General features: G+C 36.1%; 1 protein-coding gene across 2 annotated transcripts in view; it reads left to right on the top strand.

Annotated features, from left to right (window-relative positions):
• LOC106637917 (kinesin-like protein 64D) overlaps positions 1-15,653 on the top strand; it is a 461,671-nt gene that overhangs the window by 333,943 nt on the left and 112,075 nt on the right. For both annotated transcript variants that reach the window (XM_014350896.2, XM_089595799.1), the window contains exon 6: positions 13,923-14,340. In XM_014350896.2, the coding sequence (XP_014206382.2) occupies positions 13,923-14,340 (418 nt within the window). The remainder of the gene's footprint in view (positions 1-13,922; positions 14,341-15,653) is intronic.

The following is a 15,653-nucleotide window of genomic DNA, read 5'->3' as shown; positions in this document are numbered from 1 at the left end:
ACGGCAACGATTCAACCAATGATTACCTTGACAAAGGTCACACGACGGCGTAGCTTTTGAACTCGATGAATCAACCGTTTGCGTGTTATGAGCCGTGACACGATTAGAAGAACGAGACGACGAACCCCGCTTATTCTGCGACCCCTGATTGTCGTTTGAAGAATAAGCCTGCTCTAAGGTTTGAATCCGTTTTTCTAAAAATTTTAAAATTGAATCATAAGTCGAAAACCCTTCGGTGGCTCCCTGGGATATCTCCCAAGCCTCGCGTGTGTTAACGTCTAGCTTGCGGACTATGCAATGCACTATCCAATTGTCATAGTGATCGATAGGACAATTCAAATCACGCAACGCGCGAACAGCTTCCTCGGTTCGGTCTATGATCTCGTTAAGATCCTGTATATTACGAGATTTAACCTCCGGGAGTTTCATTAAATTCTCTAGCGTGGAAGAGAGACGGATACGCGGATTATCGTACCGGCGTAAGAGCTTTCCCCACGCGACGTCGAAGTTGGTCTCGGTCACGTCAAGTCCCTTTAATCGTTGTGCGGCCGGACCCTGTACTGCGGTAAGTAAGTGTTGTAACTTCTCTATGCGAGATATACTGGCCTTATCTTTAATAAGGGAGCAAAAACGCTGCTTAAAACTCTCCCACTCAGCTTGATTTCCAGAGGAAGTTGGAAGCAAAATAGCAGGAAGCATAAGATTAGGCGCAGCGGCCGTAAAATTTTGAACGATAGGGTTCGGACCGGTGGCCGTCGCGGGCGGCTCGAGTTGGTAAATTAAATCGCGAATACGACTTAATGCGCTGATGTATTCAGTCTCTCCTGTTATATAAATTTCCTCTTCAAAGTAAGGAATATTTGGGTTTTCGTCTTCTATCGTCATCAGCTTTTCGTTATTCGATTCGAATTTTGTCCAATACGACTTGAGCAAATCCAGACGAGCCTTATAATACGTAGCATTCCGATTTTCTACTGGAGTTTTGCTGACCGTGTTTACGTAAAAGTTGGATAAAAATCCATATAACTTCAGTTGCGCTTTCAACAAGTCGTTCATAATGAAAGTAGTAGACGACAGCTAAATACAGTAAGAAAGTACCGTTGATGAGCCAACGAAGTAAACAAAACAGCGAGAGCGCTACGCTTACAACCGGCTTTACGGGAGTACAAGAGAGACGACCAATGTTACTATATCGTATCTACGTTGTGCGAGAATGAGAAGACGACTTACCGTCCCCGTCACACCTTTGTCCCCGTACTCCTCTACCTCGTGCGAACGCCAAAGAACTGGCCTGCATGTATACAAGTTGAGTCGAACGGGTGATGACAACGCGTAGGTGGTAGGGATTGAAGCCTCTCTGCCTTTCGAAGAACCGCACAAGGAAGAAGTGGCGATAACTGAGGCGATAACTGAAGAGACCACCGTTGTTATTGTCAACACTCCCTTCCACACTCGATCGTTCCCTCTTCCTCACTCTCGTATCACCGGGCGGCTGATGTTGTGTTTGAAATCATGAATTCACTTGATTTCACTCTCTGAAAATATTTTTCAAAAGGAAAACTGTTTCTGATGATGAGAAACCACGCTCTGCTACCATGGAAAACTTTGAAAAGTTGCTCTGGCTTTTTCTCGTGGCTCTAACTTTCTAAGTCACGAATCGAAATCACCAGTTTTTTTTTGTTTATCCTTTGAGGATCTTCTACTCACATCAGGAAATGTTTCTCTTTCGAAAATTATAAATTTCCCTTTGTTTTTTGCAAAGGAGATTGAAACTAAATATCAACGACAATATTTAAACTAACCAAAATTGTTTATTAGTCTAAATATAACATACAATCACCAAGAGAATGTCTCGAGGAAATTTGAGACGCGTATGCGAATGAGATTAATAAACAGCTAGCTGCCACGAAACAACGATTGAAAGCGTTGTTCGAGGAGTCTAAGCTTTTAATAACAAATAACAAAATACTACCTCAAACAAAGAGGACAATTGAAAGATCTTACTGAAGTCACTCTAGTGGGAGAGAGAATTCACTGCTCGGTGACGAGTTTGATTAACAAGCTTCCTTGATCCAGCGGGGAACGGAAACTGTTGACAAACTGCTGTCTGCGTGGAAAGATCTAGTTTTGTTCGTTCTGTGTTCGATGGCCGACTTTTCAACTGAACTACGAGAGCCTGGCTGCCACGGGGGAGCTTTCCGACCTTCCTCGAGGGCCCACGAAAGCCGACTCTTAACCCGGCGCGAACTCAGTGGAGCGATCGCCAGAGAGCCCCGAAGATTGGGAATTAATAGGGGCGGGGGTCGAGCACACCAACACAAGCTCAGACGGAGCAGTTTACACTACCTTACTTGTGTGCGCGAGCCCCTTCCACGTTTACCAGCCAGTCTCTAGTATAATGTAATACAGTTCGTGCACCGAGCAGTAAGTCCCCTACAAATATTCACTTATAAGTGAACAAACATTTTCTGTCGATTTTGTCTCCTTTAAATCATCCTGCCTTTCAGATTGTTCTCTTTATTTTCTTTGTTGATTCAACACATGTCCAGTGACAATGGGAGTTTTCACGGGTTTTGAATTTTCGAATTCAAATTTAGCCAAAATTTTATCTATATACGCAATCTGAGTCAAGGTTAAAACCTGCCTCTCCCTTTCTCTTCTGAATTCGATACCTAAAAAAGATTGTACTTCACCGAGATCTGTCATCTCAAATTCGCTTTGCAGACTTTTTTTAACAGACTTTAAGCGATTTGGATTATTACTTGCAATAATGATGTCATTAACATATAGAACTAAAATAAGAATTTTATCTGCCTCGTGCTAAGTAAACAGACATGGTTTTAAAATGTGTGACTTCAAACTTATTTTAATAGCTGCTTCCGAAAATCTTTCATGCCATTTTTTAGGACTGACCTTTAGCCCATACAAGGCCTTTTGCAGCTTACAGACTTTATTCTGACGTTCTTGGTATGTTCATTTCAAACCTTCTGGTATCTCTATATATATTTCATCATCAAGAGTACCATTCAAAAAAGCTGTTTTTACGTCTAGCTGACATGTATTCAAGTTTAATTTATTTACCAGAGCTAGAACCGTTCTGATCAAGGTCAATCTCAACACCGGAGCGTAGGTTTCTGTCAAATCGTATTCGTTTTTGTCTTTGAATCCCCGAATTACCAGCCGTGCCTTGTATTTTTTCTGCTCTTGAGAGTCAACCTTTTTCTTGAGCACCCAACGAGAGTCAATTACTTTTGGGCGTCTGCCGTTTGTAAGACCCATAGGTCTGTCTATAAGAATCCACATAGCACATTATGTGACGAGTGAGCGAGGAACGCGATTCGTGCACGAGTTACATATACTATTTTTTGAAACAGTGTGTGAGAAGATTGACTTAGTCAAAACAAAACGTTTTTATCGTGCTTTTATTTATTTTTTTTTGTCATTATAGATGTTTATCGTAACATTACAATTTATAAAATTCAATTTAATTTTCTTATTTTTGTTTGAGATTTCCATTGTTTCACAATTTTCCTTTTCATTACTTCTCTTTCTTTTCTTCAATGGTGATCCAAATGTAGCATTTTGCGTGGTAATCGGAACATAGTTCACCCTTTGATATTGTGAATTGTCCTTTGACTCGGCTTCAACATTATTTATATCTATAGTTGCGTTATCAAATCTTATATTAGACGCAGAAGGAATTTGATTTTTAACTGCATGGGAGTTGGCGAGCGGTGTTGTTAAATTGATTACATCTGTAATTTTTTTACTTATTTTTTTTTGGTTGTAAAGCGACTTTTCGACGTAGCTTCTAGCTACTGTCACCGATTTCCAACCTCCGTGCCTCATTAGATCGTTTTCATTACATCCGCCGTCTGCAAGCAACATTGCTGAAGTCCTTCTCAAACTATGGCCTGTATATAGATCAGGATCTGGAGTTCCGCTCCAAAACTGCCTAACACCTTTCGGGATGATCCTCCCGTGAATTCTGTACCCTGGTCTAACCTGAGGTAACACACTTGAGTATCATATTCTAACAAATTTTTACAGCCTTTGACGGAATTTTCTAAGCATTCACCCGTATCACTTTTGTTTTTCATGGGGTACGCCGTGGCAAATCTCGAGAAGTAATCAATAAATACAGAGATAAATTTGTACCTTTTCAGAAAAGATGAGGGACTTATAACTCCCCTTGTGTCTGAATGGATGATTTGAAGTTGTCTGGCTGCTCTTTCTCACACGGAGGCAAAAGGCAATTTTTGAGACTTTGTCTTCAGACACACGTCACACGTCCTTATTGTATCACTAAAGACAGCCTCCTTCAGACTTTGAATATCCAGGTATGCTTTCTGCAATTCCCTTAGATATTCCAGTGACGCATGTCCCAACCTGACATGCCACGTACAGCATAGCCCCGTTATTGTCTTTAAATATTTTATATTTTTCAGAGAATGGACTCTGCACTTCGTTTATTAATTTAGTTTCAACTGTCCCGACATCATAAAATTTTCTATCTTGTATGAGGAATACGTCGTCAAAGGAACTATGATCTAGATCAACTCTTCCGATCGAGCTCTTCGAGTTATTTGTTAAATTCATGCTTTCCGGGGCTGAATTTTCAGGATTAGTCTGTGCTTCTGACTCTGCCATTAGTATTTTCATTCTTTTATCACTTCCGATCTGTCTTTGACCAGACTTTCTAATGCTATCCGACTTTATGAATTCGACTGTCCAGTACAGTTTTTAGTATATTCCTGATATCCAGACATTTTCTGTTTCAGGATCAAAAATGCTAGTTTCTTTATCATCTTAATAGATGGACAAACCTATGTCAGCAAATTTACGTAAAGGAAGTAAATTTCCGACCAAGTCCCGAGCACAAAATACTCCGTTCAACTGAACCTCGTTATTACTATTTCTCAGTACCATACTTCCCACTCCCTCTGTTCTCAAATCTGCGGATGAGTCCGAATTTGCACATTTAATTTTTCCAATTTTTCTTCTGTCAAGGTTTTCACATAATTTTTCCGACTTAGTAAAATGGTCAGTCACCCCCGAATCGGCGATGAATTTAATTTTATTAGTCCCATCTGATTCTAAAATATTTACCCAATCTGCAGAGTTAGAAAAAAGAGTTTTGAGAGGCTCGATTAACGTCAGAGACTCACCTTTATTTGAACCCAACGCGTATTGTTTTTCCTTAGTGTTCCGGTCCTGGTCAGAAACTTTCTGTCTTTTGGAGTCTTTTTCATCTTTGATGTTGCTAGAGTCTCTTTTCTGCCCAAAACCCCGGGAATTTGAGCGGCCACGGCCATGTCCGCGGCCACCTTGATTCCCTCGACTTCCTCGCCCCTGCCTTTTAAAATCCCATGAATCTGACTTAAATTTCTCACCACATCTGGGGCTGCACTTCTTGTGGGCTGGTATATCGTTCACAAAAGTACCACAAGTGTAGCACTTCTTGAGCCTGGTTCCAGCCTTCGGGCATTGGTCTGCCATATGGTCCAAGTCGTCGCAGTTGAAGCACCGAAGGCGATCCTGGGGCCAAGATGCTCCCAACGCCGCCCTCGTGGGTCGACCTCCGGTTGCTTCTGCCAGGCCGTCTGACTCAACCTTTAACATGTACGACATAAGATTTTCGTATGTCATACCCTTTCCGTCTTTGCTTTGCATTTTAAGGGTGAAGTCTGTCACCTGCACGCTAGGTACCATTCCAACTACGGCGGTATAGAAGGCATCTCTGTTTTCTTCTTCAGAGAAGGGACTAGACGTACTTATAACCTCATAGTTTCTCACCAATTCTTTAAATATTTCAATAAATTTACACACCGATTCTTTTCCTTTATTAAATTTCGTGCATTTTCTTCCAAATTGCGGCCATAGTGATGAGTGTTTCTCCTTTTGTAAAATCTTTCAGACTTTCTAAAATTGCAATCGGGTCCTCCAATCGCAACATCCTCAGATGATATCTCTCAGCTACTCTTTTCAACAGTAGATCTCGGACTTTTATCTTATCATCATGAATCGCGTCTTCACTTATTGACTCTAAGCTTTTAACCAAAGGATCAATAACATACAGTAGTCCTTTTGACCGAAGTTCTGACTTCCATTTATTATAAAAGATTCAAATAAAACGTCCAATGACAGTTGGTAAATAATTAAAAACAACGTCCAATGGTGGTACTGTCATATTTTGAATTTATTAAAAAACAAAACGACGTTTCGGCCGTTTAGACAACGTCCCGGCCCTCATCAGGTACAAAAATCTATGAGTAACAAAATTCTTTGCAATACAAATTTAAGTAAAATATAATAAACGCAAATTAAGTTACATGTATAACATACCTCTGACTCTTACGAAAGGGATGTAAAATCGTAATGTAGTCAGAGTTTCAAGCTAAGTTGCTTTTATACCCTGCACATATACAAATGACATAGTACACGCACGTAATACAATCGAATAAGAATCGCAAGCAGTTCCTTTTAAATAGGTATCATTTACACACTAGTAGACTTTTCTATTGAATTAGCAGACACACAATTTTATAATTATAATTTAAAATTGATTAATAAATTTTTATTAGCTAACAACTATCCTCAAAGATTTATTGACAAATTTGTGAATAAGAGATTTAATACCTTGAAAAACATGAATATGATCGACAATAGCAACAGAAATAAAAATAATTATAAATTAATCTTATCAATACCGTATATTCCCTACTTGCATAGTCATATTAAAAATTATTGTAAGAAGCTTCACATTGGTCTTATATACAGTTTAAACTATAAATTAAAATCGATCTTTTCACTTGGAAAAGATGTAACTGAGCCACTCGAAAAAAAAATGTTGTTTACCACATACCATGTGCGAATTGCAACTGCTGTTATGTTGGTCAAACATCGAGAGCTGTAAAGTTAAGAATGACAGAACACAAAAGAGACATCGAGAAAAAAAAGAATACATCGGTACTATCACAACATAGCATTGAATTTACACATAATTTTAAGTTTGATAATATTAAAATTTTAGACATAGAACAAAATTACAAAAAGCGCCTTTTTTCCGAAATGTTAAATATACATTACTTTAATAATAATATTAATAGACAACAAGATACAGAAAAATTGAAAGATTGTTATAGGTCTCTCGTTATGTCAATTAAGAAAGGTGACTAACTTTATATACATGATTCGAGGACTCCTTTCATTCATAGTATTAGGAAAACATGAACTGTTTATGTGCGTCTCAAGGAACTGCTTGCGATTCTTATTCGATTGTATTACGTGCGTGTACTATGTCATTTGTATATGTGCAGGGTATAAAAGCAACTTAGCTTGAAACTCTGACTACATTACGATTTTACATCCCTTTCGTAAGAGTCAGAGGTATGTTATACATGTAACTTAATTTGCGTTTATTATATTTTACTTAAATTTGTATTGCAAAGAATTTTGTTACTCATAGATTTTTGTACCTGATAAGGGCCGGGACGTTGTCTAAATGGCCGAAACGTCGTTTTGTTTTTTAATAAATTCAAAATATGACAGTACCACCATTGGACGTTGTTTTTAATTATTATAAAAGACTTTAACTTCAACATATTTAGTTAGACTATAATTAAAGAAACTAAGAGATTCACGCCCGAGTCTGTAATTCATCGAGTTCGAAATGGTTGTAGCAATAAGTTCTTCACCACTTTTGGATATGTTATCTGCCTTTGTTTCGTCAAAGAAAGTTTTAAGTTTTTCTTTTATGCTCACCTGGTTTCTTTCAGGTCTTGACGTGGAGTGTGAGAGAGGACCGGAGGTGGCCAGTGACTTGAGTCTCACAAGCCTCTCGTTCCACCTATTCAACCTTTGGTCGAAATTCTGCAATACCGTGTAAAACTTCTCCCTTGCCCGCTCTTCTTACTGCTTTTCCTCTTTAGCCTTCCTCCTTTCTTCTGCCGCCTTCCTGTTCTCTTCCTCCTGCCTTTTCAACATACAGTCGAATTCGGCCATCAGGTTTTTCAGTCAGCGTGTTGGACTGTTTTCTGTAATTTTTGAAACTTTATTTTTGTTGAACGTCGACTGTCGTTCAGCCACTGCCTTTGACCATTTGTATTTATTCGACACTGTTTCTATTTTCTTTATGCTTATTCGCGAAGTTTCGTCTGTGCTTAGTCTGAAAACGGTTTCTGCTCGTTTTTCTGACGTATTCTGAATGCCTGCCTTTCCGTCTAATTTAAATTTCTCATCACGTTTTCTGCCATTACCGATGGCATTGAGAGCATCAGTATCAGACGTTTTATAAACCGACTTTATCTCATCAACTGTCTTATTCACATCAACCGACTTTACAAATAACCCGGGTTCATTTCAAGCAGAATTTTCATTTTCGAAATCTTCCTTAAAAAGATCTCCTGGTAGTGTTAGTTTTTCGCCCTTTAGATCGAGAAAATTTAGCAAGTACAAAATGTCGTTTTCAATCAGGAATTCTAAAACACAACAAATATCAAGAGTCTTTAGTGAGTTAACCTAGACCGACCGAACACAAGTCGTTTCTAGTTACTCAGCCCAGTGCGCACAAATGTACTTGAACACAAAGCACTATTGTGTGCTGGGCACCTACACAGTCCTGCGTGGCCGAACACAAGCCTCACGTGACTGTGCAGGTCACAGCGAAGAATTTAAGACTGTATATTACACACCTTCGACGTTTATAATATCACGCCCTACATAAGCCCTGATGCAGCTTTCGTCCACCGATGTCACGACTTCCGAGCCTCGTACATTTGGCCCTACGCGCAGACAGATACCGTGACAAGCTCTTGACAGAGCATCGAAAGTCCGCTCATCTAAAAAGAATTTGCTGCCTTTTATACGGATAATATTTACCGAACTATCTCTCATTTTCATTTAATATGAGATATCTGCTTTTGTTGTATCGATCCCAGAGTATTTATGTTTCACCCTTTCTGCCTTCGTTTAAAACAAAGCAAAACGAAACACTGACCGAGCACGCACACGGTTACTACAGACAAACACGAGAGGGAAAAATATTTCGTGGTTAGAAGTTGCGCAATGCTGTACAATGCGCGCGAGAGAGGCCATGTGGTTTCATGTTAGTAAGACAGAGAGTGAACGCTTTCTCTCTTCTCGTTACCTCCCCCTGTCTTTTTCCGCACATTTGAAAACAACCGAGCACGCGCCTGCGGCGCTTTTGTCATCACGTGCAAGTAGACTGTTTTATTTTTCCCGAGTTCTTCTTGGAACTCGCTGACCTTGTCTCGTTTGACTGCCTCTCGCCGTAGCATTGTCTCCGAGATTTGACACAAAACATTTAATGATATTGCTATCACTTACCGACATTTTCCATCTAAAGCCGAGCTGTGCTTGCCACCTCAAGAGATCCTGGAGGCAACATCATCTCCACGGTCTCATCCTCAGTCCCGGTTACCGGGAGGTCCTCGTCCACTGAAGTCGCGATCTCCTCGCTCTTCTCCTCAGCCAGAGGTAGTTTCTTGTTTACAATTTTTTTCTCCCAGGGACACGAAAAAAAAAAAATAACATACACAAGAGAAAAGCGTGGTGAAGCGTGCTGGGGCCCGTAACCTGAAGGGTTATAGATTTATGAAATAAGGAGAAGACTGAACAGATTTCATTTGACAATATTATTTATTCAACTGACTATGACAAACCTAACTGACGACTGAGTATAACGGACTTTTACGTATATACAGACTTTCTAAATTCGAGGAGAGCTAAATATTGCGTGTACACTTGACTATGGTCAAATTAGAACTGGCGCACACCTGACTGGCGCTGTGCATGCCTCTCCTCTAACACAGGCACACGTACACTCGCGCATGCCTACAGCCTATCGATACAGTCGTGCACTTTAATACTTATGCAAATCAAAAATAAAATATACACAAAGGTTAAAAATATTGTGTGAAAAGCAACTTTACAATTATAAATTAATTGACTTTGTTTCTTGCAACGTTGAAATTTTTACAACACAAAAAAAAATTTTTTTAATCGTGTGAGTATTTTTATTCTATCTGATAATACAACATAACATGTATCTACATTAAAATGACGAAAATACAACGTAAGTATCCATTTGCCTTACGGGCGATGTAGACAAAAAGATGAAAATGTAAGTAAGATTTATTAGGTCGATTTTACATGGACATAAAGGAAATTTCGCTTTTTTTTTTGAAAGCAAGGAAGGGCGATGAACTGCTCAACCAAAACAAAAGTATGAGAACGGCAAATTAATTTTAAAGGATTAAAGGAGGTCAGGAGACGCTTTCAACATTGGAAGATCTTTTTTCATAACAAGCCCAGATTTTCTTAAGTTGCTTTCTCCAAATTTTACTTTTAACTGTTGACCAACTATAGACAAAACAGTACTCTTCAAATCTTTACCACTCTGCATAGCTGGGGAACTAAAGTGTTCAAAGCCGATGATTTTTTGTACTAATGAGCCATCAACTGTTGAACACTGAGCATATTCATAGATAACTAAAGCATTTGTACGTCCGTACTTTAATTCAAACTACGAGGAACTGTCAGCTTGCTGAAAAGTGACTGTGTATGCAAGGAGACAATTGTCATCGGTCGAATATTGTGAGCAGTAGTGTTTTAAATTATCTACGTTATCATAAGCTCTTTTGTAATACTCTGCTTGGTAATGTAGGTACAACATTTGCACGGTATTTGGACAAAAAATTGAACAATGTGACTCCCGGAGGTTGTTGCCATTGGATTATCCAAAATTGGTTTAAAAAATTTATTGCTATTATTTATTTTGTCTTCATTTGATGCTTTTGGAAACATTTCTCTTATCTCTTGATACTATATTGTGGATCCAACCCCAGACAATACTTGTTTTTTCCAGTAGCATTCGACACTGGTGCAAGCTGGTTGCTCAGATTTTCTGTTTACCCAAGCTAGAACTGCAATGGCATGTTTGCATCCACCTTGAGATGAAGCACAGTCTTGACACTTGACCTTGACGATAGTTTCAGTCTGCTCGTCTACAACTATTTCTACAGAATAATTTTTATTTCTGATTTAATTTTTAAGACACAGTTTAGCCAAAAATGTACATTCTGGCTTTTTTTACCGTATTTGAACATATTCAATAGCCCGATATCCGTAACTCGGACGCCTTGAGCTATTAAGTGTTAATTTGACATTATTTTGCAATTTTTTTCAATTCGTACGTATGCGATATCAAATTTGTATTGACAGTATCTATAACACCCAGATGTCAAACCAACTTTTTTGCCTTCACGTCTCACATTTCTATGCTTCTATAGCAATCGCCAGAAAAAATGTGCGTCAACAATATATCTAAATCTACTTTAGGTTGAATTTCAGACGTGACTCGAATAAATCCTGGATTCATCGTTTTTTAAATATAGTGACTCCAAACCTATAACTTTGTAAACAAACCGACGGTCTGCTCCATTCAAAGCATATTTGAATATGGCATAATGACGTCTCACAACAAAACTTGACATCATAAATCCTAAGCCGAATAAACCTTTAAAAATTCAGAAGTGACTAGATCATGATCACGTGCCATTGATTTGAACAGAAGCCCGATTTACGTACTCTGAAAATATTTTATTACGTTATGCAGCATTTAATAATTGATAATTTTACTATTGCTATATGTTTTTAAGGAGTCCCTCTAGCGCTGGAAGGTGATATTTCGTGAATCCCTGTTGCATGCAAGTTCTCTATTGTACTGCAATGTACTATCTGCAACGTGTAGATTCGTACTACAAGCAGTTTATTTAAGTTGGATTATTTAAGAACAAACTATTTTATTACTGATAATATTTTTACTGCAAGTCATGTGCATAAGTATTGTAATCATTAAAAATGTGACGGTTTTATTTACACATGAACAAAAATTGAATCTTTTTAGATATTGCAAGCTACATAGATTATAAAGAACTTGTAAACTTTTAATTAATCTGTATACAAAATTCAATATTACATTTTACAAGTGTATATGTCGACATAGTGGTTATAAACATTGATGTACAAATTGGAATTGTATTCTAACCCAGGCATTCAATAAACAATACATACATATTAAGTAAAGACTGTGTGCTAGTTGATTATTTTTTTAATTATACTTTTTTTCTTAAGTACGAAAAAATGTAAAATAGTGTGGAATATTTCTACAGAATTGTGTACTGCAATATTCTAAGTCAACTGGGCACTGGGTGCTGGCCGCATATCAAAAGGCTCTTTTTCATATTTTTGCAACTTCATATTGATTAGAATGTGCGATATAAATTTCTGCAAAAATGGCTGAAAGTTGGATTTTTTGCGATTTGCACAAAAACTAGTAGATTAATCACAGCTCACAAAAGCTCATTCGATTTGTTGTTTCATTGAAAAATTTTATACAACAGCGCTTTTTTTATCAGATGCATCTTTTTCTTATAAAACACCAAAACCGTTTTTGACAATTATTGACCATTTTTTACAGGTTTCTCAACATCGTTGCCACGGCAAATGAAAAATGCCATTTATCATGTTATTACTTAGCAATTATTAAATCAAAGTTAACAATTAAATATTAAATATGCCAGCTCTCCTCTATCATATCTTTTAAGTACGTGTGCATGAAAGATGTTGTACACATTTGTGTACAAAATATTAAAACAATCAGTATAAAATATAAATGATCATTTTATGCCACTAAGGGATTTAGATTTACTTCTCACAATATTTTACAGTACTGTAAGAAGGTTAATTATTTTGTATTTTGTACACATATGAGTTATTGAGTACAAAAACCTTTATTTGTCAGATAATTTTTGATTCTGTCAAGTTGCTAAAAATTAATTTATATTAAATAAGTTACTTTATTCAGGACTTTTCTTTTGTTAAACTTTGAATAAGCACTTCCTTTTACATTTTTATTCAATATCCAACTGTAAGGATATTTTGAGGTCGTTAAGGTGGCTTGGGCGGTTAGTACCGTACCTAGAGTAGGGTGCTATAAGAGCCCCTAAAAAATCAACAATTTTCGACGGTAAATTTTTCAATAAATATAGTTATTTCGATAAAACTAAAGTATAAGATCAAGTAATTGCCAGAAAAGAACCGTGAAATTATAACTGTAAAAAATGGAAAATGTTGTGAGGCAAGCCAGATGAATATTTCATACTTTTCTTCTGATTTTCTCTTAAGTCGTTGACCTACATTTTCAAAAATTTAATAGATTCTCTGTAAAAAAATTCACGACAACTATTTTAAATTTTTGAAGTTAATCAAGTACTTCTAGAGTTGTAGCCGTTTTAATGACAATTTTCATAAGACTGCATGTTAAATTGGTGAATTTTCAGTAGCGATTTGCGAAAAAATTAAGTCGTTGACCGCAGTATTTTTTTATCGCAAATGAATTTGGCATACTTTATTTACATAATTCCAGAACTTCAGAGGTTTTGATCAAGCTGATAAAAATCGCCCAAGCCACCTTAAGACTCTGTATTATTTGAGAAGTATAAACTGTCGAAAATTTTTTTTTATGAAATGCAAAAATTTCTGATTGTTATTTACTAACGCTGTCATCTTTAATGAATTAAATAATTTACCTTCAATAACTGATATTAATTGTTAATAAAAATATGTAAAACTACAAAAGACAAATTATGTATCGAACATTAATACGGATTTGGAACTCTTATCTTTCATAAATTTGATGTCTTCTTAACTCCAATAACTAATATTTGTTGTAAATATAAGCTTATAAAACCTATAGAGTAATTTGAAAATTAATTATTCGATTCGGAAATGTATGTATTATTATCGTATAATTTTAACGGAATTCTTACTTTTTTCCGTATAATATAATGAAATCAAATATTTTACTTACTTATTAACTTATACTCTGTATCCAACAGGTCTGAAAAAGAAGCTTTGCGAGAAAAAATGTTGAATTTACAAAATAAAATACTTGTTGGCGGGGAAAATCTTCTAGAAAAAGCTGAAGCTCAGGATGAACTTTTAGTAGCAGCAGCTATTGAACTTGAAGATCGAAAACGTAGAGAAGAACAACTTAAAAAGGCGATCAAAGAAAAGACAGCAGAGTGTATAGACATTAAAGAAAAATATTCTTCTCTTCAAGAAGAAGCCATTGGAAAAACAAAAAAACTTGTGAAAATTCATTCCATGCTTTTATCAGTTAAAGCGGAACTATCTGATCTGCAACAAGAACACCAGAGAGAAATGGAAGGTTTGTTAGAAGGAGTTCGTAGTATTGGGCGTGAATTACAACTTCAGGAACTCATTCTCAGTAACTGCATTCCTCTAGAATATCAAGTAGGTACTTGACTCTTCAGTAACTTTCTTATATTTAAATATTGTAAATGCGTCTTCTTACCGTTGTTATTATATTTGTACAACGTTAAAAAAAGATAAAAAAATCATTAAAATGTTTTGACGAAAAAATTTCTACCAACAATAATTGCTACAAAGAAGGCACATAACTGAATATTGTAAGCTTGGAAAACTTGTCAAAAATCATTAAAAATAGTTTTGTAACGATTTTTGTTATTTGAGGAAATAATTCACACATCGAAAAAAAAATTTGTTGTGTAAAAAATGCACGATAAAATTACAAATAAAATAAGTGTCTTTTAACTCCGATCAGTCTAGTAGTTTTCGTTCAAATTGCAAAAAACCATGATTTTTTGCAAATTAAAAAAAAATTACTATTCATTTTCTAACTAATATTAGAACCTAAAATTTCGTAAGAACAACAGATTTGTAGGCCTACAAAATTAAGTAAGATAGAATGTTTTTTTTTGCAAACTGTTACACAAAGTAAAAAAAGGTCCTTTTAAAAACTGGCTATAAAAAATTTTGAGCCAACTGAAACCAATTTTACAAAATCTCTTTTCTTCTCCAAGAGTTCCCTTAAAACTTAACTGAATGGCATTTTTTAAGGCAGTATAAGTATAAAAAAGATTAGTTGAAAAAATATTTAGTTTTTCGCTTCGGTTGGTGGCAAGTGGTAGTCAGCATGCAGGCTCGGAAGGCCGCTGTACGCCAAATGGTACATAGATCTACATCGCACTTCTGAGTTATTAAAATTGTTATTACAGTGGTAAATAATTGATAAGATCAAAAATATTTATCATGACTATTCGAAAATTGTTAATATCTTAAGAATATTCTTGTACTATCAATTTCTTTTAATTATACTAAAATAGTAGTGTGATTATTTTTCTGCAATATGTGGATTTGTTCTACAGTTTCACACATTTTAGTAACTATAACACAAGATTTAAAATTTTATAGTACTATTAGTATTTTTTTTGAGTAGCTGCTCTCTTGGATTTAGACCTGAATACCTGAGTCACTATACACTAATATACAATCAGATTTATACAGATAATACACAGACAGTTCGACGAAATTTTAAGGCTTAGTACTACTAAGAACGTAAATAATCTATTTTTTTTTTAAATAATGGTAAAAAATCATAATTTTTTTAAAATTGTATTTGACGATTTTTGACCTTCGTTCAACTTACTCATGGTTCAAGTCCATAAATTAAAATAAAATTTTTAAACTATGAGTTTAAAAGTTGCCACTACCGCTTCTCCATTGTTTTTTCTGTAAATTTCAAA

The sequence above is a fragment of the Copidosoma floridanum genome, unplaced genomic scaffold (genome assembly GCF_036245765.1).
Source record: "Copidosoma floridanum isolate Cflo_tuat_1 unplaced genomic scaffold, Cflo_Japanese_pri ptg000028l, whole genome shotgun sequence".
In the NCBI taxonomy this organism is placed as follows: domain Eukaryota; kingdom Metazoa; phylum Arthropoda; class Insecta; order Hymenoptera; family Encyrtidae; genus Copidosoma; species Copidosoma floridanum.
The sequence above is the reverse complement of the archived record's forward strand: the minus strand, read 5'-3'. Positions and strand labels throughout refer to the sequence as shown.